General features: G+C 49.9%; 1 protein-coding gene across 1 annotated transcript; it reads right to left on the bottom strand.

Annotated features, from left to right (window-relative positions):
* On the bottom strand, positions 1 to 25,635 carry LOC116970517 (complement C4-B-like). Its single transcript, XM_033017158.1, has 10 exons — positions 25,548 to 25,635; positions 23,646 to 23,819; positions 21,590 to 21,778; positions 18,524 to 18,718; positions 16,091 to 16,237; positions 12,339 to 12,465; positions 6,994 to 7,044; positions 5,824 to 5,920; positions 2,594 to 2,661; positions 1 to 482 (listed from the first exon to the last, which is right to left on the bottom strand). Exons 2-10 carry the CDS (start codon positions 23,814 to 23,816, stop codon positions 436 to 438), a joined length of 1,092 nt encoding a protein of 363 aa, XP_032873049.1. The 5' UTR covers positions 23,817 to 23,819; positions 25,548 to 25,635; the 3' UTR covers positions 1 to 435.
* Between the last annotated feature and the right edge of the window lie 330 nt (positions 25,636 to 25,965).

Below are 25,965 nucleotides of genomic sequence, written 5' to 3'. Positions count from 1 at the left end.
TGGATATATTTAAGGCAGAGATAGATAGATTCTTGATTAGTGCGGGTGTCAGGAGTTATGGGGAGAAGGCAGGAGAATGGGGTTAGGAGGGAGAGATAGATCAGCCATGGTTGAATGGCGGAGTAGACATGATGGGCTGAATGTCCTAATTATACTCCTATGACTTATGGCGATTGGGCTCGAGAGTCTGAAGAAGGGTCTCGTCCCGAAACATCACCCATTCCTTCTCTCCAGAGATGCTGCCTGTCCCGCTGAGCTTTTTGTGAAGCCACTTGGTGGCGTTGTCACTGCTGATGAAAAAGAGGGTTTTGGCGTGAGCCAGTTTGTGGTGGAAACTGCAGTTCCGTGCATTCAGATACAGAGGGTTCCGTCTTCAATGGAATTCCTCATTAGAATTCTCCCCTTGTCCGCATGCCTGGTCAACTTCATACCTTCTCAGTCCTCATTTATCTTCATCAGCAGTGGTCTGAAAATGCATAATTCTTAAAACGGAGAAGAAAGATGTTAGTTAGTTTCCCACAGTGACATGTTTAAGAAAGAACTGCAGATGCTGGAAAAACCGAAGGTAGACAAAAAAATGCTGGTGAAACCCGCTGGTGACCAGCGATCCCCGCACATTAACACTACCCTACACACACTAGGGACAATGTCCACTTATACCAAGCCAATTAACCTACAAACCTGTACGTCTTTGGAGTGTGGGAGGAAACCAAAATTCTTGGAGAAAACCCACGCAGGTCACGGGGAGAACGTACAAACTCCGTGCAGACAGCACCTGTGGTCAGGATCTATGGAGAGCAGAAATAGGTGACATTTCGGGTCGAGGCCTTCCTTCAGACCGAAGAAGGGTCTCGACCCGAAATGTCGTCTATTGCTTCTCTCCATAGATGCTGCCTGTCCCGCTGAGTTTCTCCTGTAATTTGTGTCTACCATAGTGAAATGTGTTTAGTTCTAGTCTAGTCAAGTCTAGTTTAGTTTAGTTTAGAGATTCAGTGTGGAAGCAGGCTCTTTGGCCTGCCCTTTGCTCTACCTATTGAGCTTGAGTTTGACTTGATTGCATTTATGTATGGTATTATTTGATCTGTTTGGATAGCGCGCAAACAAAGCATTTCACTGTACCATGGTACATGTGACAATAAGAAACCCTTTATCATGTATCTGTACACTGTGGGCAGCTTGATTGTAATCATGTATAGTCTTTCCACTGACTGGCTAGCACGCAACAAAAAAGCTTTTCACTGCACCTTGGTACACGTTGCAATAAACTAAACTAAACTAAACTAAACCCTTAAGATTACAAGCTACCAACACTTCTCTGAGATAACAGATAATAATCACGACAAATAATCCAACATTTTCGCCACCTCCAACGGGATCCCACCACTGGCCACATCTTCCCATCTCCTCCCCTGTCGGCTTTCCGCAGAGACCGCTCCCTCCCTAACTCCCTAGTCTGTTCATCCATTCCCACCCAAACCACCCCCTCCCCTGGTACTTTCCTTTGCACCCGCAGGAAATGCTACACGTGTCGCTTTACCTCCCCCCTTGATGCCATCCAAGGACCTAAGCAGTCTTTCCAGGTGAGAAACGGAGAAGAAAGATGTTACTTATTTTCCCACAGCGACATGTTTAAGAAAGAACTGCAGATGCTGGAAAAATCGAAGGTAAATAAAAAAATTGCTGGTGAAACCAGCGATCCCCGCACATTAACACTACCCTACACACACTAGGGACAATTTCCACTTATACCAAGCCAATTAACCTACAAACCTGTACGTCTTTGGAGTGTGGGAGGAAACCAAAATTCTCGGAGAAAACCCACGCAGGTCACGGGGAGAACGTACAAACTCCGTGCAGAAAGCACCTGTGGTCAGGATGGAACCTGGATCTGTGGCGCTGTGAGGCAGCAACTCTACCGCTGTGCCGCCCTGCTGGGAGTAATATAGGAGCAAAGAGGTCCTTCTGCGGTTGTACAGAGCCCTAGAGAGACCACACCTGGAGTATTGTGTGCAGTTTTGGTCCCCTTAATTTGAGGAAGGACATTCTTGCTATTGAGGGAGTGCAGCGTAGGTTTACCAGGTTAATTCCCGGGATGGCGGGACTGTCATATGCTGAGAGATTGGAGCAGCTGGGCTCGTACACTCTGGAGTTTAGAAGGATGAGAGGATATCTTACTGAAACATATAAGATTGTTAAGGGTTTGGACACGCTGGAGGCAGGAAACATGTTCCCGATGTTGGGGGAGTCCAGAACCAGGGGCCACACAGTTTAAGAATAAGGGGTAAGCCATTTAGAACGGAGACAAGGAAACACTTGTTCTCACAGAGAGTTGTGAGTCTGTGGAATTCTCTGCCTCAGGTGGAGGCCGGTTCTCTGGATGCTTTCAAGAGAGAGCTAGATAGGGCTCTTAAAGATAGTTGAGTCAGGGGATATGGGGAGAAGGCAGGAACGGGGTACTGATTGGGGATGATCAGCCATGATCACATTGAATGGCGGTGCTGGCTCGAAGGGCCGAATGGCCTACTCCTGCACCTATTGTCTATTGTCTATTGTCTACGTTATCAATGATAAAGTTTAGACATAGAGTTCTTACCCTTGTTTTCGGAAACACTAAATGCAGATATCTCCCACACTTTTGGTGGACTGATAGTTGATGTTAACCTGCAGGAAGAGAGACACATTTAAAGGTTTGTTCATGTTTTATCGACTCGAAGCACTAACCGCACACAAACCAGATGTGTTGAAATAAACGGGCGGTCACGGTGGTGCAGCGGTAGAGTTGCTGCCTTACAGAGCTTGCAGCGCCAGAGACCCGGGTTCAATCCCGATTACGGGTGCTGTCTGTACGGAGTTTGTACGCTCTCCCCGTGACCTGAGTGGGATTTCTCCAGGATCTTTGGCTTCCTCCCGCACTCCAAAGAAGTACAGGTTTGTAGATTAATTGGCTTGGTAAATGTAAAAATTGTCCCTAGTGTGTGTAGGATTGTGTTAGTGTGCGGGGATCACTGGTCGGCACGGACACAGTGGGCCGAAGGGCCTGTTTCTGCGTTGTATCTTGAAACTAAACTAAACTAAAAAGTCTACTCCGCCATTAAATCATGGCTGATCTATCTCTCCCTCCTAACCCCATTCTCCAACCTTCTCACCATAACCCTGACACCCGTACTAATCAAGAATCTATCTATCTCTGCCTTAAAAATATCCACTGACTTTCTCTTCTGTGCCAAATAATTCCACTGATTCACCACCCTCTGACTGAAGAAATTCCTCCTCATCCCCTTTCTAAAGGAACGTCCTTTAATTCTGAGGCTGTGCCCTCTGGTCCTAGACTCCCACTAGTGTAAACATCCTCTCCACATCCACTCTATCCAGGCCTTTCACTATTTTGTACGTTTCAATGAGGTTCTCCCCCTCCCCGTGACCTGCGTGGGTTTTCTCCGAGATCTTCGGTTTCCCCCCACACTCCAAAGACGTGTAGGTTTGTAGGTAAATTGGCTTGGTTTAAATGTAACAATTGTCCCTAATGGGTGTAGGACAGTGTTAGTGTTCGGGGATCGCTGGTCCGTGCGGACTCGGTGGGCCGAAGGGCCTGTTTCCGTGCTGTATCTCTAAACTAAATTAAGCCAGCCTCCACTCCATTGACCCATCTACACTTCACGCTGCCTCGGGAAAGCAGCCAACGTAAACAGCATTCACCCTAGGCAGCACAGCGGTAGAGTTGCTGCCTCACAGCGCTAGAGACCCGGGTACGTGGGTTCGATCCTGACTGCGGGTGCTGTCGGTACGGACTTTGGATATTTCGCTTGGGCAGCTTATGACCCAGCGGTATGAATAATGAAGATTTGACACAAAAAGCTGGAGTAACTCAGCGGGACAGGCAGCATCTCTGGAGAGAAGGAATGGGTGACGTTTTGGGCCGAGACCCTTCAAGGTATGTCTACTTTCAAGAAGTGCTCCTCCGCTCTCTCTCCGACAAGAGTTCAGCAACCTCAAGGTATGAACAATGATTTCTCTAACTTCAAGTAACCCCTGCACCCCCTCTGTCTCCATCGCTCCCATACCCAAGTTGCTGTGCCAGGTTACATGTCATCTTGTTGAGTCTCATTGTCTGTAACTTGTTTTATCAACAGTCACGGTGGCACAGCGGTAGAGTTGCTGCTTTCCAGCGAATGCAGCACCGGAGACCCGGGTTCGATCCCGGCTGCTGCTGCTCCATGGGCTGCACTACGTCGGGACGGGGGAGGCGGGGCCGGACGACCAGACAGTCCCCTCGACCCGAGTAGTAGCGGTCAAATACGGGACAAGGGCGGTCCCGTACGGGACAAACCAATTTAGCCCAATATACGGGATGTCCCGGCTAATACGGGGCAGTTGGCAACCCTAGTGGGCCAGTGTGGGCAAGTTGGGCCGAAGGGCCTGTTTCCATGCTATATCACTCTATGACTCTATAACACTCCACAGAACCTTGCCTTGCACTGTATAGGTCCTCCTCATGTTAGACTTCCCAAACATACAACACCTCAGTTTAGTTTAGTTGAGTTTGGTTTAGAGATACAGCATGGAATCAGGCCCTTCGGCCCACAATTAACTTCTCTAGCTTTGGGCTCCGTCTAAGTTGGCACAGTGGTGCTGCAGTAGAGTTCCTGCCAGAGACCCAGGTTCGATCCCAACTACGGGTGCTGTCTGTACGGTGTTTGCACGTTCTCCCCGTGACCTGCGTGGGTTTTCTCCGAGATATTTGGTTTCCTCCCACACTCCAAAGACGTACAGGGTTGTAGGTTAATTGGCTTGGTTAAATGTAAATGGGTGGGTGTAGGATAGTGCGGGGATCGCTGGTCGGCTCGGACCTGGTGGGCCGAAGGGCCTGTTTCCATGCTGTATCTCTAAAACTAAAAGTTCACAAGTTAAAGGAGTAGAATTAGGCCATTCGGCCCATCATGTCTACTCTGCCATACAATCATAGCTGATCTCTTCCACCTAATCCTATTTTCAAGCCTAGCCCACAGCTAACAATGGCCTGTTTCCTTTCTCATCGTTACTTTATTGAATACCTTTCATTCATTGTTCTTTATCTCTCTACATCACCGTCTATATCTCTCGTTTCCCTCTTCCCTGACTCTCAGTCTGAAGAAGGGTCTCCACCTGAAACGTCGCCCATTCCTTCTCTCCAGAGATGCTGCCCTGCCCGTCCCGCTGAGTTACTCCAGCATTTTGTGTCTATCTGCAGTTCCTTGCTTCTGCCACTTTCGACCTGCCATCCTATCTGTGTGACACCGTAACTTGAGTTGCCGACTGTCCCGTATTAGCCGGGACATCCCGTATATTGGGCTAAATTGGTTTGTCCCGTACGGGACCGCCCTTGTCCCGTATTTGACCGCTACTACTCGGGTTGAGGGGACTGTCTGGTCGTCCGGCCCCACCTCACCCGTCCCGACGTAGTGCAGCCCATGGAGTGCAGCAGCAGCAGCAGCAACGCCTCGCCCGTGGCCCTTTCGGTCGGCAGCCCGGCCAGCTGTCCGACCTTCGGACCTTCGCTGACCGCCGACACCACCACCACCCCTCCTTCTCGTGGCCGATCATCGGACTTTGCCCGGGCCAAAACTCCTCAGCTGGCCCGCCGGCTGGGCTTTGTGTGCAGTCCAGCACCCGGGGCCAACTCATCATTCACCCAGCCAAGGCCCAGTCGGTCAACGAATTGCCGTGGGGAATTTGTCCCTTATTTGGGAGTGAGGAAGTTGGCAACCTGAATCTTAAGCTGGACCCTTATCCTCAGTTTTGAGGTGTAGCCCTGATCACACAAGGCCAGTATCCCCGCTCTCATACCGAAACGTCTTTGTCCCCGTGGTGTTCTGTATTTCCCACATCCAGGACTTCCTGTACAAGGGCTGTACGGTAGGAAAAGGGTGCTGCACCTCCAGATCTACACAAGGAAGGGGAAAGACAAGGGGAAAGCAACAGGACTTTCAGCAACAATTTATTACAGATGTGGAGGAAGGAACTGCAGAAGCCGATTTACACCATAGACAGAAGCAAAATGCTGGATTAACTCAGCAGGACAGGCAGCATCACTGGAGACAAGGAATGGGTGACGTTTCAGGTTGACTGCAGATGGGTCTCGACATGAAACATCACCTATTCCTTCTCTCCAGAGATGCTCCAGCATTTTATGTCTATCCTCACCCAAGGTTTATTCAACCTTGTGTGTGTTATCTCGACTTCATTGTTAAGGCAGTCAAATCATCACTCACTCTCACTATCCCTCGCTCACACTCACTCTCTCACAATCACTCACTCTCATTTACAATTATCCGATCACAATCACTTTCACACCCATGATCACGATCGCAATCACCCACTCACACTCACTCACAATCATGCTCACAATCACTTATTCACACTCACTCACAATCATGATCACAATCACTTATTCACACTCACTCACAATCATGATCACAATCACCTATTCACACTCACTCACAATCGTGATCACAATCACTCACTTTCACTCACTCACAATGGCTTACAATCATTCAATCACGTTCACACTCGTGACCACAATCGCTATCACCCGCTCACACTCACAATCGTGATCACAATCACTCACTCACACTCATTCAATCCCTGTCACACTCGTGACCACGACCACAATCACTCACTCACACTCATGATCACAATCACACACCCATTTCATCACTCTATCACACTAGCACTCACTCTCACACTCGCATTCATTCAATCACTCACTCACCATTACTCACTCGCACTCACTCACTCACAATTACTCACACCCATTCCATCACTATCACAGTAGCACCCATGATCACATTCATATTCACTCAATTACACACACAATCACCCGCTCACAATCACCCGCTCACAATCACCTGCTCACAATCACCCGCTCATAATCACTCGCACAATCACTCGCACAATCACTTGCTCACAATCATGATCACAATGTGTTCCATGTTGAATAAATTGATCATGTCTCACCATATCTCGATGTCTGCAGCTGACTTCTGTGCCACGGAACAGACGTCACCTCTGCAAATAATCAAATGATGAAACAACCTCCCTTCCACTGACTCCATCGACACCTGAACTGAACACGACACTCTAAATGTGGCCTCTTATACAGCTGCAACACGACCCCCTCAACATCCTTTGAATCTGTTTCCCAAACCCATAACTTCCCACATCTTCCATGCCGCAAGAAATGGCAGAGAGTTGTGGACGCAAACCAACCTCCCTTCCGTCGACCCCATCTACACCTCACGCTGCCTCGGCAAGGCCAGCAGCCCAGACCATCTCACAAACCAACCTCCCTTCCATCGACTCCATCTACACCTCACGCTGCCTCGGCAAGGCCAGCAGCATCATTAAGGACCAGTCTCACCCCGGCCACTCCCTCTTCTCCCCTCTCCCATCGGGCAAGAGGTACAGAAGTGTGAAAACGCACACCTCCAGATTCAGGGACAGTTTCTTCCCAGCTGTTATCAGGCAACTGAACCATCCTACCACAACCAGAGAGCAGTCCTGAACTACTATCTACCTCATTGGTGACCCTCGGACTATCCTAGATCAGACTTTGCTGGCTTTACCTTGCACTAAAAGTTATTCCCTTATCATGTATCTGTACACTGTGGACGGCTCGATTGTAATCATGTATTGTCTTTCCGATGACTGGTTTAGCATGCAACAAAAGCTTTTCACTGTACCTCGGTATACGTGACAATAAACAAAACTGAACTGATCAATCAGTGTGTTTATCGTGGCCGTCTCACATAAGGGGCAGAGGGATGGAGGGGTTTAACATCCAAATCTGAGGAAGGACATTATTGCCATAGAGGGAGTGCAGAGAAGGTTCACCAGACTGATTCCTGGGATGTCAGGACTGTCTTACGTAGAAAGACTGGATAGACTTGGTTTATACTCTCTAGAATTTAGGAGATTGAGAGGGGATCTTATAGAAACTTACAAAATTCTTAAGGGGTTGGACAGGCTAGACGCAGGAAGATTGCTCCCGATGTTGGGGAAGTCCAGGACAAGGGGTCACAGCTTAAGGATAAGGGGGAAATCCTTTAAAACCGAGATGAGAAGAACTTTTTTCACACAGAGAGTGGTGAATCTCTGGAACTCCCTGCCACAGAGGGTAGTCGAGGCCAGTTCATTGGCTATATTTAAGAGGGAGTTAGATGTGGCCCTTGTGGCTAAGGGGATCAGAGGGTATGGAGAGAAGGCAGGTACGGGATACTGAGTTGGATGATCAGCCATGATCATATTGAATGGCGGTGCAGGCTCGAAGGGCCGAATGGCCTACTCCTGCACCTAATTTCTATGTTTCTATCTAACAAGGTCCAGCTCGAGAGAGAGAGGCATATCAATAATTAGTCCCATCACCTGGGCAACAGGCCCAGCACGGTGGCGCAGCGGTAGAGTTGCTGCCTCACAGCCCCAGAGACCCGGGTTCCATCCCGACCACGGGCGCTGTCCGTACGTTCTCCCCGTGACCAGCGTGGGTTTTCTCCGGGTGCTCCGGTTTCCTCCCACACTCCAAAGTTGTGCTGGTTTGCAGGTTAATTGGCTTCTGTAAATTGTCAATTGTCCCTAGTGTGTGTAGGATAGGGGATTGCTGGTCTGGCGATGAAAGGCAGCAGATCGACCACCGTGTCGGAAGGAACTGCTGTTTAGATCGAAGTTAGCAGTGTCAGGACTGCAGAACTCGAGCTGGTGTATGGGGATCGGCTGGTTTAAACCGAATGTAGCAGTGTTCAACCTCAATCCAACCTTCCAGGGATAGACACAAAGTGCTGGAGTAACTCAGCGGGACAGGCAGCATCTCTGGAGACAAGAAATACATCAAAAATCTTCTAACCCACCATTCTACCTCCAGGTCCCTCAGGTCGGCCGACTTGGGGCGACTGACTATCCCGTGGTCCAGGTTTAAGCTCAGGGGTGACTGTACTTTTGCGGTTGCAGCACCTAGACTGTGGAACAGCATCCCTCTCCTCATCAGAACAGCCCCCTCCATCGACTCCTTTCAGTCGAGGCTCAAAACCTATTTCTACTCCCTAGCGTTTTTGAGGCTCTCTGAGGGAGCGCTGTAAACAGCTTATGGGGTCTGTATTGTTAGGTCTGTGTAACATTGTATGTAGTACATTAGTACCTGCACTGATGTACAGCACTTTGGTCAACGTGAGTTGTTTTTAAACGTGCTCTACAAATAAAGTTGATTGATTCATTGACTGATTGGGTGATGTTTCTGGTCGAGACCCTTCATCAGTCAGGGGAGAGGGAGATGAGAGATATAGACAATGATGTATGATCTCTCATTCATTGTTCTGTATCTCTCTACATCATCATCAAAATCCCTCGTTTCCCTCTCCCCTGACTCTCAGTCTGAAGAAGTGTCTCGACCGAAATGTCACCCAATCCTTCTCTCCAGAGATGCTGCCTGTCCCGCTGAGTTACTCCAGCTTTTTGTGTCTGAGCCGCCCCTCTCCTGAGAGAAATGCTCCCCTCACTTGATGGAATGAAAGTCCAGTGGTGAATCTGTGGAATCCATTGCCAAAGAAGGCTGTGGAGGCCAAGTCGGTGGATAGTTTTAAAACAGAGATTTATAGATTCGTGATTAGTGCGGGTGTCAGGGGTTACGGGCAGATAACCTCAGACACCCGAATTATTCATAAACTCAAGAATCTATCTATCTCTGCCTTAAAAATACCCAATGATCTGGACACCACAGCCTTCTGTGGCAATGAATTCCCCACATTCACAATGGACCATAGGTGCAGAAGTAGGCCATTCGGCCCATCGAGCCAGCATCGCCATTCAATGTGATCATGGCTGATCATCCACAATCAGTTCCTGCCTTCTCCCCATATCCCCTGACTCCGCTATCTTTAAGAGCCCTATCTAGCTCTCTCTTGAAAGCATCCAGAGAACCCGCCTCCACCGCACCGAAAATTCCACAGATTCACAACTCTCTGGGTGAAAAAGTGTTTCCTCATCTCCGTTCTAAATGGCTTACCCCTTATTCTTAAACTGTGACCCCTGGTTCTGGACTCTCCCACTAGTGGAAACATACTCTCTGCACTCTCTCACCATCCAGGTAATGAGCTTCCATGTTTCAGTCCTTTAGAGTCATAGAGTGACACAGCGTGTCAACAGGCCATTCAGCCCAACTTGCCCACACCAGCCAACAATATCCCAGCACACTAGTCCCACCTGCCTGCGCTTGGTCCATATCCCTCCAAACCTGTCCTATCCACGTACCTGTCTAACTGTCTCTTAAACGTTGGGATAGTCCCAGCCTCAATTACCTCCTCTGGCAGCTCGTTCCATACACCCACCACCTTTTGTGTGAAAAAGGTACCCCTCAGATTCCTATTAAATCTTTTCCCCTTCACCTTGAACCTATGTCCTCTGGTCCTCGATTCCCCTACTCTGGGCAAGAGACTCTGTGCATCTACCCGATCTATTCCTCTCATTATTTTGTACACCTCTATAAGATCTCCCCTCATCCTCCTGCGCTCCAAGGAATAGAGACCCAGCCTACCCAACCTCTCCCTGTAGCTCACACCCTCTAGTCCTGGCAACATCCTCGTAAAGCTTCTCTGCACCCTTTCAAGCTTGACAATAGGGTGATTTCACGAAAGGTCACTGGATCATAGATCCTCACCCACGTGGACGCAAAATTTAACTGGGGTACAAACGTCACTTCCGGTACATGTTATTGATGCTGGAAACGTGAACTTTCAAACCTGTTAAAAACCGCGAAAACGGCCCGTTTTTGAGCTGTAAATTACTGTGCCAGTCGGGGTGACCGCGAGGCACAATTATCTTACTTTACAGTCCAGAAGATAAAGAAAAACGAAGGTAAAGACAAGAGGGAGCTGAAGGGGCAACAACAGCGGAAGTGGTTAGCGGACATTCGCCGTCGAGATATAAAGATCGAAAATATCGGGAATTATCACGTTTGCTCGCTGCATTTCATCAAAAGTAAGGCATTATGTTTTATCTTTATTAATTTGTTATATAAAAAGTTTTAAAAGTGAAAAATCCATCATTAAAATTGCAAAAACTTCCATGGTTCTCAGGTGGGGTTTAACATGCAAAATGAAAACGCTTCTGAAGCTACTTTTACCATTTAAATAATCGTAAACCATAAATGCGTTTTGAAATGAATTTTACTCAGATGCAAGCTAAGGAATGGGATAATTGTCAGCTGTTAATTGGACAAAATCAGGACATTTTATTATTATTATCCAAATAACAGCTGACAATTATCCCATTCCTTAGCTTGCATCTGAGTAAAATTCATTTCAAAACGAATTTATGGTTTACGATTATTTAAATGGTAAATGTAGCTTCAGAAGCGTTTTCATTTTGCATGTTAAACCCCACCTGAGAACCATGGGCGATTTTGCAATTTTAATGATGGATTTTTCACTTTTAAAACATTTTATATAACACATTAATAAAGATAAAAAGTCAATAATGCCTTACTTTTGATGAAATGCAGCGAGCAAACGCGATAATTCCCGATATTTTCGATCTTTATATCTCCACGGCCAATGTTTGCTAAACCACTTCCGCTGTTGTTGCCCCTTCAGCTCCCTCTTGTCTTTACCTTCGTTTTTCTTTATCTTCTGGACTGTAAAGTAAGATAATTGTGCCTCACGGTCACTCCGACTGGCACAGTAATTTACAGCTCAAAAACGGGCCGTTTTCGCGGTTTTTAACGGGTGTGAAAGTTCGCGTTTTCAGCATCAATAACATGTACTGGAAGTGACGCTTGTACCCCAGTTAAATTTTGCGTCCACGTGGGCGAGGATCTATGATCCAGTGACCTTTCGTGAAATCACCCTATACTTTTCCTATATTTTTTATGTCATGGTGGTGCAGCGGTAGAGTTGCTGCCTTGCAGCGAATGCAGCGCCGGAGACCCGGTTTCGATCCCGATTACGGGTGCTGTCTGTGCGGAGTTTGCACATTCTCCCCGTGACCTGCGTGGGGTTTTCTCCGAGATCTTCGGTTTCCTCCCACACTCCAAAGACGTGCAGGCTTGTAGGTTAACTGGCTTGGTAAATGTAAAAATTGTCCCCGGCGTGTGTAGGATAGTGTTAATGTGCGGGGATCGCTGGGGATCGGAGCGGACCCGATGGGCCGAAGGGCCTGTTTCCGCGCTGTATCACTAAACTAAACGAAACATCCTCGTAAATCTTCTCTGAACCCTTCCAAGCTTGACAACGCCGTTCCTATATTTTTTCCTATCCTTTATCGTTCACCTGCTCACACTCTCTCCGCCGTTTCCCGTTGCGTTTCCCCCTACTCACCGCTCAGTTCCGACAGGGGCAACAGATCGGAGAGGTAACGCAGTCCCGCATCCTCGAACACTGCCGCGGCGTTCCGGCCTCCTCCGTAAGAGATGCCAAAATCATAAAGGTCCTTCCGGTAAAAAGCCTGCAAGAGTCAGAAGAAACGGGCGTCGAACAGACACCAGGAATCTGTAACTGCTGGGGATTTCCCCCCTTCAGCTGCTCTGGCTTCCCCTCACTCGCCAGGCTTTTGGCAAGTTCGCAAGTTCACGTTACCAGAGTAGAGTTACCACTCGGCTAGGGTTGCCAACTTTCTCGCTCCCAAATAATGGACAAAAGGTCAAAATACGGGACTAATTCCCCACGGCAATTCGCTGACCGACTGGGCCGTGGCTGGGTGAATGATGAGTTGGCCCCGGGTGCTGGACTGCACACAAAGCCCAGCCGGCGGGCCAGCTGAGGAGTTTTGGCCCGGGGGCCGCGCGCAAAGTCCGGCGCTCCCGTCCAACTCATGAACCGATGATCGGCCACGAGAAGGAGGGGTGGTGGTGGTGTCGGCGGTAAGCGAAGGTCCGAAGGTCGGACAGCTGGGCCGGGCTGCCGACCGACCGACGGGGCCACGGGCGAGGAGCTGGTGCTGCTGCTGCTGCTGCACTCCATGGGCTGCACTACGTCGGGACGGGTGAGGCGGGGCCGGACGACCAGACAGTCCCCTCGACCCGAGTAGTAGCGGTCAAATACGGGACAAGGGCGGTCCCGTACGGGACAACCCAATTTAGCCCAATATACGGGATGTCCCGGCTAATACGGGACAGTTGGCAACACTACATTCGGGCCATCGAGACTTCTTCAAATTGTCCCTCGTGTGTGCAGGATAGTGCTAGTGCACATGGGGATCGTAGAAATATGGAAAATAGGTGCAGGAGTAGGCCATTCGGCCCTTCAAGCCGATTCAATATGATCATGGCTGATCATCCCCAATCAGTACCCTGTTCCTGCCTTCTCCCCATATCTCTTGATTCAGATAGCGTTTAAAATTGAAAATGAAAGGTTGGTAGGCTGGTTGACTTGGTGGGCCGAAGGGCCTGTTTTTGAGCTATATCTCTAAAGTAAAGTTAATTGGCCGCTGTAAATTTTCCACAGTGTGTACAAGTTCACAAGTTATAGTACAGGTAGTACAATTAGGCCATTCGGCCATTGAGTCCACTCCGCCATTCAATCATGGCTGATCTCTGCCTCCTAACCCTATTTTGCCCATAACACTTGACGCCCATTCTAATCGATAATTTGGCTATCTCTGCCTTAAAAATATCCATTGACTTTCCCTCTGGCAGTGATTACCACAGATCAACTACCCTCTGACTAAAGAAGTTCCCCTCGCCTTTACTAAAAGAGCGCCCTTTAATTTTGAGAGGTAGAGGTACAAGGTAGATAAAAATGCTGGAGAAACTCAGCGGGTGAGGCAGCATCTATGGAGCGAAGGAATAGGTGACGTTTCGGGTCAAGACCCTTCTTCAGACTGATGTGGGGGTGGGGGGAAAAGAAAGGAAGGGGAGGAGACAGTGGGCTGTGGGAGAGCTGGGAAGGGGAGGGGAAGGAGGGAGAAAGCAAGGACTACCTGAAATTGGAGAAGTCAATGTTCATACCGCTGGGGTGCAAACTGCCCAAGCAAAATATGAGGTGCTGCTCCTCCAATTTGCGGTGGGACTCACTTTGGCCATGGAGGAGGCCCAAGACAGAAAGGTCGGATTCGGAATGGGAGGGGAAGCTGTAGTGCTGAGCCACCGGGAGATCAGGTTGGTTATTGTGAACCGAGCGGAGGTGTTGGGTGAAGCGATCGCCAAGCCTACGCCTGGTCTCACCGATGTAGAGCAGCTGACACCTAGAGCAGCGGATGCAACAGATGAGGTTGGAGGAGATGCAGGTGAACCTCTGCCTCACCTGGAAAGACTGCTTGGGTCCTTGGATGGAGTCAAGGGGGGAGGTAAAGCGACAAGTGTAGCATTTCCTGCGGTTGCAAGGGAAAGTACCAGGGGAGGGGGTGGTTTGGGTGGGAAGGGACAAATTGATCAGGGCGTTACGGAGGGAGCGGTCTCTGCGGAAAGCCGACAGGGGAGGAGATGGGAAGATGTGGCCTGTGGTGGGATCACGTTGGAGGTGGCGAAAATGTCGGAGGATTATCTGTTGTATGTGACGGCTGGTGGGGTGGAAGGTGAGGACAAGGGGGACTCTGTCCTTGTTACGAGTGGGGGGATGGGGAGTGAGAGCAGAGCTACGGGGTATAGAGGAGACCCTGGTGAGAGCCTCATCTATAGCTGAAGAGGGGAACCCCCATTCACTAAAGAATGAGGACATCTCCGATGCCCTGGTTTGAAACACCTCATCCTGGGCGCAGATGTGGCGTAGATGGAGTTAGAGATACGGGGGGGGGGGGGGGGGCCCGATGGCGCAGAGGCACAGTTACTGCCTTACAGTACCATCCCGGTGGAGTTGCCAATGGAAACTTGACCATCATTTGGACATTGTCCCATGGTCTCTGCAGAAGGACTTGGACAGGTTGGGAGAGTGGGCAGAGAAGTGGCAGATGGAATATAATGTGGCGAAGTGCAGACTCATGCATTTTGGTTGTCGGAATAAAGGCGTAGACTATTTCCTAAATGGGGAGAGAATCCAGAAATCGGAGGTGCAAAGGGATTTGGGAATGCTGGTGCAGGATTCCCCAAAAGTTAATCTGCAATTCGAATCGGCAGTAAAGAAAGCAAACTCAATGCTAGGATTTATTTCAAGAGGGCTTGTATACAAAAACAGGGATGTAATGCTGAGGCTCTATAAGGCGCTGGTCAGGCCACATTTGGAATATTGTGAGCAGTTTTGGGCACCATATCTGAGGAAGGATGTGCTGGCTCTGGAGAGGGTCCAGAGGAGGTTTACAAGGATGAGTGTGTTAACATATGATGAGCATTTGTCGGCACTGGGCCTGTACTCGCTGGAGTTTAGAAGAATGAGTGGGGGACCTCATTGAAACATACGGAATAGTGAAAGGCCTGGATAGAGTGGATGTGGAGAGGATGTTTCCACTAGTGGGAGAGTCTAGGACTAGAGGCCATGGCCACAGAATTAAAGGACGTACTTTTAGGAAGGAGATGAGGAGGAATTTCTTTAGTCAGAGGGTGGTGAATCTGTGGAATTCATTCCCACCGAAGGCTGTGGAGGCCAAGACAATGGATATTTTTAAGACAGATTGATCTAGAGCAGCGGATGCAGTAGATGAGGTTGGAGGAGATGCAGGTGAACCTTTGTCGCACCTGGAACGACTGCTTGGGTCCTTGAATGGATTCGAGGGGGGAGGTGAAGGGACAGGTGTTGCATTGCTTGCGGTTGCACCGGAAAGTGCCCGGGGAGGGGGTGGTGCGGGAGGGAAGGGAAGAATTGACAAGGGAGTTGCGGAGGGAGCGGTCTTTGCGGAAGGCAGACATAGGAAGGCAGACGCCCTTTAATTCTGTGGCCATGGCCTCTGGTCCTAGACTCTCCCACTAGTGGAAACATCCTCTCCACATCCACTCTATCCAGGCCTTTCACTATTCCGTATGTTTCAATGAGGTCCCCCACTCATTCTTCTAAACTCCAGTGAGTGCGGGTGTCAGGGGTTATGGGGAGAAGGCAAGAGAATGGGGTTAGGAGGGAGAGATGGATCAGACATGATTGAATGGCGGATTAGACCAGAAAGGCCAAATGGCCTAATTCTACTCATGACCTTATGACCTTCTCACCTGCTCGTAGATCCCCAGGTCTACGTGAGCTTTGGCCAGTTTGTTGTCCACCGCCTGCACGTGGACATCCGCTGAGCGGTGGGTGAAGATATTCAGGAGCAGGTAGCTCCGGCTATCTTCCATCACCAGGTTGGGCATAATCTGCATCTGCAAAGGGTCGACAGGTCTCCAACAACAGCATCCAACTCCCCCTGATTCACCAGCACCAGCCCCGACTCCCTTATTCCAACATAGTCTCCCGCGGCAACCCAGACCGTCGCACAAACCAACCACCCTTCTATTGAAGGGTTCCTATGTCCACACCAGGGCATCGGAAATGTCCTCGTTCTTCAGGGAACGGGGATTCCCCTCCGCCACCATAGATGAGGCTCGCACCAGGGTCTCATCCATACCCCGCAACACTGCTCTCTCTCCCCATCCCCGCACTCGCAACAAGGGCAGAGCCCCCCTAGTCCTCACCTTTCACCACACCAGCCGGCAAATACAACACATAATCCCCCGCCACTTCCGCCACCTCCAACGTGACCCCACCACTCGCCACATCTTCCCATCCCCCCCTATGTCTGCCTTCCGCAAAGACCGCTCCCTCCGCAACTCCCTTGTCAATTCTTCCCTTCCCTCCCGTACCACCCCCTCCCCGGGCACTTTCCGTTGCAACCGCAAGAAATGCAACACCTATCCCTTCACCTCCCCCCTCGACTCCATTCAAGGACCCAAGCAGTCGTTCCAGGTGCGACAAAGGTTCACCCGCATCTCCTCCAACCTCATCTACTGCATCCGCTGCTCTAGATGTCAGCTGATTTACATCGGGGAGACTAAGCGGAGGTTGGGCGATCGTTTCGCCGAACACCTCCGCTCAGTCCGCAATAACCTACCTGAACTCCCGGTGGCTCAGCACTTCAACTCCCTCTCCCATTCCCAATCCGACCTCTCTGTCCTGGGTCTCCTCCATTGCCAGAGTGAGCAACACCGGAAATTGGAGGAACAGCACCTCATATTCCGCCTGGGTTGCTTGCGTCCCGATGGCATGAACGTTGAATTCTCCCAGTTTTGCTAGCCCTTGCTGTCTCCTCCCTTCCTTAACTCTCGAGCTGTCTCCTCCCATCCCCCCCGTCCTCGGGCTCCTCCTCCTCCCTTTTTCCTTCCTTCTCCCCCTCCCCCCCACCCCCTATCAGTCTGAAGAAGGGGTTCGGCCCGAAACGTCGCCTATTTCCTTCGCCCCATAGATGCTGCTGCACCCGCTGAGTTTCTCCAGTGTCCATTTATTGAAGATGGACACTAAAAGCTGGAGTAACTCAGCGGGACAGGCAGCATCTTTTAGTTTAGAGATACAGCGCGGAAACAGGCCCTTATGCCTTCATTAGGCGAGTGGCCCCTGGTTCCGGTCCCACACCTGTTAAGATGCAATCCGTCCCTTTTGTACAATTCCCCCTTACTCCAAAACAGATCCCAGTGATCTAAGAATCTAAATCCCTGCCCCCTGCACCAGTTCCCCAGCAACACGTTCAGGTCCCGTATCTCCCTGTTCCTGCTCTCGCCCGCACGAGGAACTGGAAGCAAACCGGAGATAACAACCCTGGAGGTCCTGCTTTTCAGCATTTTTCCGAGCTCTCTCAAGTCTCTCAAGTCACGCTGCAGAATATTCATCCCCTTCATCTTGAAAGCATCCAGAGAACCTGCCTCCACCGCCCTCCGAGGCATAGAATTCCACAGACTCACCACTCTCTGTGAGAAAAGGTGTTTCCTCGTCTCCGTTCTAAATGGCTTACTCCTTATTCTTAAACTGTGTGTGGCCTCTGGTTCTGGACTCCCTCAACATTGGGAACATGTTTCCTGCCTCTAGCGTGTCCAAACCCTTAACAATCTTATATGTTTCAATGAGATCTCCTCTCATCCTTCTAAACTCCAGAGTGTACAAGCCCAGCTGCTCCATTCTCTCAGCATATGACAGTCCCGCCATCCCGGGAATTAACCTTGTAAACCCACGCTGCACTCCCTCAATAGCAAGAATGTCCTTCCTCAAATTAGGGGACCAAAACTGTACACACAGAAATGTAGAGATGGGGGCTCCCTCCGCCAGAGCCCAGCCTGTGAATGCGGAGCAGAACAACAGACAGCCAACCATGTCATCTCTGGGTGCTCGCTCTACCACCCACCAAATGGAGCTGTGTCAGGGCCTGACAGACATTGACGCCAACAGAGACAACAACCTGGCTGCTCAACACCCGGCTTGAGATCTAACTATTCCTTTGGTTTATGTTTCATTCGCAGGAAGAAGACGACTCTGGCTTTTTGTGTCTATCTGCAGTTTAAACCAGCATCTGCAGTTCCTTCCAACATAAAGTCCTACTGATTTGGGCATCGTTGATATCCGTGGACAAGATAATTAACGGACCCCCCCCCCCCCAATGTATGTGGAAACCCACCACAAACCTGAAGGTCACAGGACTCCTCGACCTCCACCCGCACTGAGTCCGAGACCAGATGACTTTGGCCATGGACGTCTGTGACGTAATAGGCTACCATACGGAAATACGGGACCATGTCTTGCGTGATGTTGACCTGAACGTGCGTGTGGGTCGATCTCTCAATTCTCTCGTGGTGGAGCAGCTTTCCTTTGCTCAGGATCTAGACGGAAGGAACATCTCAGAACGTGGAATGTTAGCACAGGGACCCTGTTCGCACGCTTTCTTTTCTGCACAGAGGGTGGTGGGTGTATGGAACGAGCTGCCAGAGGAGGTAGTTGAGGCTGGGACTATCCCAACGTTTAAGAAACAGACAGGTACATGGATAGGACAGGTTTGGAGGGATATGGACCAAGCGCAGGGAGGTGGGACTAGTGTAGATGGAGCATGTTGACAAATTGGGCCGAAGGGTATGTTTCCACACTGCATTACTCCATGACTATGACAGGCCCTTCGGCCCACAATGTCCATGCCGAACATGATGTCAACTAATAGATTCATACAACATGGAAACAGGCCCTTCAGCCAATCATGCCCATGTAATCAAGATACCACATTTACACTAATCCCGCCTGCCTGTATTTGGCCCATGTAGACAATAGACAATAGGTGCAGCAGTAGAGGCCATTCGGCCCTTCGAGCCAGCACCGCCATTCAATGTGATCATGGCTGATCATCCACAATCAGTACCCCGTTCCTGCCTTCTCCCCATATCCCCTGACTCCGCTATCTTTAAAAGCTCTATCTAACTCTCTCTTGAAAGCATCCAGAGAATTGGCCTCCACTGCCCTCTGTGGCAGAGAATTCCACACCCACAACTCTCTGGGTGAAAAAGTATTTCCTCATCTCCGTTCTAAATGGCTTACCCCTTATTCTTAAACTGTGGTTCTCGACTCTCCCAACATCGGGAACATGTTTCCTGCCTCCAGCATGTCCAAATCCTTAATAATCTTATATGTTTCAATAAGATGCCCTCTCATCCTTCTAAATTCCAGAGTGTACAAGCCCAGCCGCTCCATTCTATCAACATATAACAGTCCTGTCATCCTGGGAATTAACCTGGTGAACATATGCTGCAACTCTCTGGGTGAAAATGTTTTTACTCATTTCAGTCCTAAATGGCCGACCCCTTATTCTTAGACTGTGACCCTTGGTTCTGGACTCCCCCAACATCGGGAACATTTTTCCTGCATTTAGCCTGTCCAATCCCTCAAGAATTTTATATGTTTCTATAAGATGCCCTCTCATCCTTCTAAATTCCAGTGAATACAAGCCCAGTCGATCCATTCTTTCATCATATGACAGTCCCGCCATCCCGGGAATTAACCTTGTGAACCTACGCTGCACTCCCTCAATAGCAAGAATGTCCTTCCCCAAATTTGGAGACCAAAACTGTACACAATACTCCAGGTGTGGTCTCACCAGGGCTCTGTACAACTGCAGATGGACAAAACCTTTCCTATCCATGTCTAAATGTCTTCACATCAGCCTCAACTGCGTAGCTCCCCTCGCAGCTTGTTCCATACACCTACCACCCCTTTGTGTGAGAAAGTTGCCCCCAGGGTTCCTATTAAACCTTTCCCCTCTCAACTTAAATTAGTTTAGAGATGCAGCGTGCAAACCGACCCTTCGGCCCAACTTGCCGATGTCAACCAAGATACCCCATCTACACCAGTCCCACCTGCCCGCGTTTGGACGATATCACTCTAAACTTTCCCTATCCATTTTCAAATGCCTATGACCTGCGTGGGTTTTCTCCGGGTGCTCCGGTTTCCTCTCACACTCCAAAGACGTACAAGTTTGCATATTAATTGGCTTGGTATAAATGTAAATTGTCCCTAGTGTGTAGGATAGTGTTAGTGTGCGTGGATCGCTGGTTGGTGCAGACTCGGTGGGCCGAAGGGCCTGTTTCCGTGCTGTATCTCTAAACTGAAGTGTGAAAACGCACACCACCAGATTCAGGGACAGTTTCTTCCCAGCTGTTATCAGGCAACTGAACCATCCTACCCCAACCAGAGAGCAGTGCTGAACTACCATCTACCTCATTGGAGTCCCTCAGACTATCTTTGATCGGACTTTACTGGCTTTACCTTGCACTAAACGTTATTCCCTTATCCTGTATCTGTACACTGTGGACGGCTCGACTGTAATCATGTATTGTCTTTCCGCTGACTGGTTAGCACGCAACAAAAGCTTTTCACTGTACCTCGGTACGTGTGACAATAAATTAAACTGAACTAAACTAAACGATACGATACGATAGAACTTTATTGATCCCAGGAGGGAAATTGATCTGCCAACAGTCATAAACCACAAAATACATGAAACATGAAATTATAGTGACGAGTGGATAGGATTGGAGATGTGCAAAGATTGGGGGAGGGGGAGGGGGGGGGGAGTCAGTCTCAGTCTACCCCACGACAGAAGGGGGGAGGAGTTGTACAGTTTGATAGCCACAGGGAAGAAGGATCTACTGTGGCGTTCTGTGCTGCATCTTGGTGGAACCTGTCTGTTGCTGAAGGTGCTCCTCGGGTTGACCAGTGCGTCACGGAGGGGGTGAGCTGTTATTGTCCGGGATGCTCCGCAGTTTGAGGAGCATCCTCCCCTCCAAGACCAACCTCCCGTGAATCCAACTCCACCCCCGGGACGGAGCCAGCCTTCCCGATGAGCTCCCAATGAGTCTCCGGTAAGAAAATGCCGATTCGGGCATTCCAAACCACGGAGTGTGTTTGCCCGTCCCGACGTCGGAGTGTGAATCATCCCGACGAGAGGACCTGTACATCGGGCCGTTCGTAGCGGCGACTATGGAGGATTCTTGGCCCCGACCACGGGTCAACAAAGGAGGAGGACTGGCTGAACTTTCTGCCTTCCACCACAGTGAAGAATGCTGTGGTGGATGTTTGTGTTAAATCTTATTGTGTATTGTGTGTTCTTTTTAAGTGTATCGCTGCTGGCAAATTCATTTCACTGCACCTTCGGGTGCATGTGACGAATAAAATTGACTTTGACTTTGACAATGTCTTCAATAACTCACCATGTAGTAATAATGTTCGACTGAGCTGCTGTTAGTCGGGCCCAGATCTGTCAGTGTGACGTTAATGATGTCTCCAGCGTACAGTAGGACATTGGGCACATCGATATGCATGTAGAGCTGGTTACTCTGATGGGCCTTGATGGCGATCTCACTCTTCACTTCATTGCCACGGGTGTCGTTGACACTGGCCTGTGCAGATAGAGGAGGCAAACGATTTTATGCTAACGATAATGTGTGCAGGAAGGAACAGCAGATGCTGGTTTACGGCAAAAATAAACGCAAAACGCTAGCGTGACCCACGGTGGCGCAGCGGTAGAGTCGCTGCCTTGCAGCGCTTGCAGCGCCGGAGACCCAGGTTCGATCCCGACTACGGGTGCTGTCTGTACGGAGCTTGCACGCTCTCCCCGTGACCTGCGTGGGTTTTCTCCGAGATCTTCGGTTTCCTCCCGCACTCCAGGTTTGTCCGTTAATTGGCTTGGTATATATATAAAATTGACCCTAGTGTGTGTAGGATAGTGTTAGTGTGCGGGGATCGCTGGTCAGTGCAGAGTCGGTGAACCGAAGGGCCTGTTTCCACGCTGTATCGATTGTAAAAACTAAACGAATCTCTGGTGAGAAGGAATGAGCGACGTTTCTGGTAGAGACCCTTTTCTTCAGAGTGAGAGTCACGGGGAGAGGGAAGCGAGAGATATGGAAGGGTAAGGTGTGAAAACGAGAGATCAAAGGGGAGGAAGTTCAAGGAAAATGTAGAATAGATCACTCCAAAGACGTGCGGGTTTGTAGGTTTTTCGGCCTCAGTAAATTATCCCCAGTGTGTACGAGAGTATTAGTGCACAGGTGTGCGTTGGTCGGCGCGGACTTGATGGGCCGAAGGGCCTGTTTCAACGCAGTAGGTCTGAACTAAACTAAATGTTTCCACTGCGTAGGAAGGAACCGCAGATGCTGGTTTAAACCAAATATAAGCACAAAATGCTGGAGTAACTCAGCAGGACAAGCAACATCACTGGAGAGAAGGAATGGGTGACGTTTTGGGTCAAGACCCTTCTTCAGACCCTACTGGTGTGAAACCTCCTATAAGATCAATACACCTTTGTGAGATCAATCTTTAGATCAAACAAGGGTGGCACGGTGGCGCAGCGGTAGAGTTGCTGCCTCACAGCGCTAGGGACCCAGGTTCAATCCTGACTACGGGTGCTGTCTGTACGGAGTTTGCACGTTCTCCCTGTGACCTGCGTGGGTTTTCTCCGAGATCTTCGGTTTCCTCCCACACTCCAAAGACATACAGGTTTGTAGGTTAATTGGCTTGGTATAAATGTAAACATTGTCCCTAGTGAGTGTGTAGGGTCGTGCTAGTGTGCGGGGATCGCTGGTCGGCATGGACCCGGTGGGCCGAAGGGCCTGTTTCCGCGCTGTATGTCTAAGCTAAACTAAAGTCTTGAATGAATGAATGAATAAATGTGTGAATGAAAGAATGAGTGAGTGAATGAGTGAGTGAATGCTTCATTCATTCAAGACTTGTCTGGCCATACTGCACCTCCTCCAACCTCATCTATTGCATCCGCTGCTCCAGGTGTTAGCTGCTCTACATCGGTGAGACCAAGCGTAGGCTTGGCGATCGCTTCACCCAACACCTCCGCTCGGTTCACAATAACCAACCTGATCTCCCGGTGGCTCAGCACTTCAACTCCCCCTCCCATTCCGAATCCGACCTTTCTGTCCTGGGCCTCCTCCATGGCCAGAGTGAGGACCACCGTAAATTGGAGGAGCAGCACCTCATATCTCACTTGGGCAGTTTGCACCTCAGCAGTATGAACATTGACTTATCCAATTTCAGGTAGTCCTTGCTTTCTCCTCCCCTTCTCAGCTCTCCCTCAGCCCACTGGCTCCACCTCTTCCTTTCTTCCTCTCCCCCCACCCTCACATCAGTCTGAAGAAGTGTCTGGACCCGAAACGTCGCCTATTTCCTTCGCTCCATAGATGTTGCCTCACATAGAGTTTCTCCAGCATTTTTGTCCACCTTTGACCATACAAGTCTTCTCCTTGGAACCACACTCACCGTTACATACATCTCTCTGGCATCTTCTGGAACAACGAAGGAAATGCTCATCTCGCCAAGTTCGTCCGTAAATCCTTGTTTAGATTTCTCTATGGACACCTTCTCGGAGATAAGTATCGAGACCTTGATGGGTGCCTTGGGAACAGGTGTGCCATCTGGGTGGGTAACCATTGCCTGTAACATAGACCCATGGTATTGCAAAGTTTAGTTTAGTTTAGTTTTGAGATACAGCGTGGAAACAGGCCCTTAAGGCCCACCGAGACCACGCCGACCAGCGATCCACACACACTAACACTACCCGACACACACGAGGGACAATTTACATTTACACCAAAGCCAATTAGCCCAAATACCTGCACGTCCTTGGAGTGTGGGAGGAAACCGAAGATCTCGAAGAAAACCCACGCAGGTCACGGGGAGAACGTACAAACTCCGTACAGACAGCACCCGTAGTCAGGATCGAACCCGGGTCTCTGGTGCCGTGAGGCATCAACTCTACCGTTGCGCCACCGTGCCGGCCTAAGATCGAAGTTGAAGGTCGATCTTCAACCAAAGAGGGTGGTGAATCTGTGGAATTCACTGCCACAGAAGGCCGTGGAGGTCAAGTCAATGGATATTTTCAAGGCAGAGATAGACAGATTCTTGATTAGTACGGGTGTCAGGGGTTGTGGGGAGAAGGCAGGAGAATGGGATTAGGAGGGAGAGTTAGATCAGCCATGATTGAATGGCGGAGTAGACTTAATGGGCCGAATGGCCTAATTCTGCTCCGATCATACACGAGATACCGACCCGCAAAGTCGGCCTTGGAGGTCAGGGCTTTGGGAGCAGATCTGCCAACTCCGGCCAGGCTGGGGTTCCAGAGCCCCGGCTGCAGGGAATGACGCAGATGTAAGCCGGGCCTAGGAGGCTGACTGGAAAGCTCGGCCTCATTCACCAGGAACACTCCTGGGTTGAAGGAGGCTAGTGTTTATTATGTTATTATGTTCATTAGTTCATCAGTGATAAGAGCAGAATTAGGCCATTCGCCCCATCGTCCACACCATTCAATCATGGCTGATCTATCTCTCCCTCCTAACCCCATTCTCCTGCCTTCTCCCCATAACCCCTGACACCCGCACTAATCAAGAATCTATCTATCTCTGCCTTAAAAATATCCACTGACTTGTGGCCTCCACAGCCTTCTGTGGCAAAGAATTCCAAAGATTCACCACCCTCTGATTGAAGAAATTCCTCCTCATCTCCTTCCTAAAAGAATGTCCTTTAATTCTGAGGCTGTGCCCTCTGGTCCTAGACTCTCCCACCAGTTGAAACATCCTCTCCACATCCACTCTATCCAGGCCTTTCACTTTTCTGCCAGGTTCAATGAGGAACTAGGCTCCAGGGAATGTACAGGTCCACCACCCATTCTCCGGCAACTGGTGTTCTGGCAACTCCTTTAACCCAGACAAAATTATGAGAGTGCACTTGAAATTCCCCCTGGAAGTCCCCCCCCCCCGCAAATGTGGTGGCTAGTCCGGGTCAGGCGGTCGATCTGGACCTCATCGGGACTTCCGTGGCCGATCGGCGGGTGGGATTTGCCCCCCTGTGGCCGGGGCTCTGGAACTCCGACCCGGCTGGAGCCGGCAAATCCGTTCCCATAGCCGACTCCCGAGGAAGGAGTTTGCGGGCCGCTATCACGGCTCACCGGTGGCCCAGGTGGGACGTTCTGGTACCGTTGGATTCCGCCAGGACCTCTGTTGGTTTGGCAACACGGATAATCTGGCAAGGCCCTGGAACCAAGGGTGCCGGAAAATCGGTGGTGGACCTGTGTGGCTGATTAACCAGGCAACCTCACCACCTCCTACCCCACCCTGCATCCAACCACACAGTATAATAATCGCAACACGATAATCTCACACCTACCTGGATTCGGAAAGGTGCTCTTGGTATAAAGAAGCGTCTCGTCTTTGTCAGGTGGACAACCTGTGATAGGACCTCCTCCTCCTTCTCACCTACTAAAGGGACAAAGGGAAGAGGGTCAGAGTGTTGATAGAACTCATGGAAATTAGATCAAGGGACAGTACAGCACAGGAACAGGCCCTTCAGGGGCGGAAATCTCAATCAAAACATGGGGGGGACAGAAATCCTTGCTGGCCCCGCGCTTGATCACATTGAATGGCGGTGCTGGATCGAAGGGCCGAATGGCCTACTCCTGCACCTATTGTCTATTGCATGCGCCCACACACACACACACACGCGAGGCTTTGGAGGCTTCAGCCGTGGGCCCTGTGGATGGTAACATCGGGAGCTGACCTGTTTAAGAAAGAACTGCAGATGCTGG

Source organism: Amblyraja radiata, unplaced genomic scaffold, assembly GCF_010909765.2.
Source record: "Amblyraja radiata isolate CabotCenter1 unplaced genomic scaffold, sAmbRad1.1.pri scaffold_977_ctg1, whole genome shotgun sequence".
Lineage (NCBI taxonomy): Eukaryota > Metazoa > Chordata > Chondrichthyes > Rajiformes > Rajidae > Amblyraja > Amblyraja radiata.
This window is presented reverse-complemented; position numbering and strand designations above follow the sequence as displayed.

Coding starts and splice junctions, on each gene's coding strand:
- LOC116970517 (XM_033017158.1), bottom strand. CDS start 23,816: ATGGTTACCCACCCAGATGGCACACCTGTTCCCAAGGCACCCATCAAG. Junction 7,045..12,338: donor GCCCCTGTCGGAACTGAGCG/GTGAGTAGGGGG, acceptor GATTATTTGCAG/AGGTGACGTCTGTTCCGTGG. Junction 483..2,593: donor TAGTGTTTCCGAAAACAAGG/GTAAGAACTCTA, acceptor CTCCGTTTTAAG/AATTATGCATTTTCAGACCA.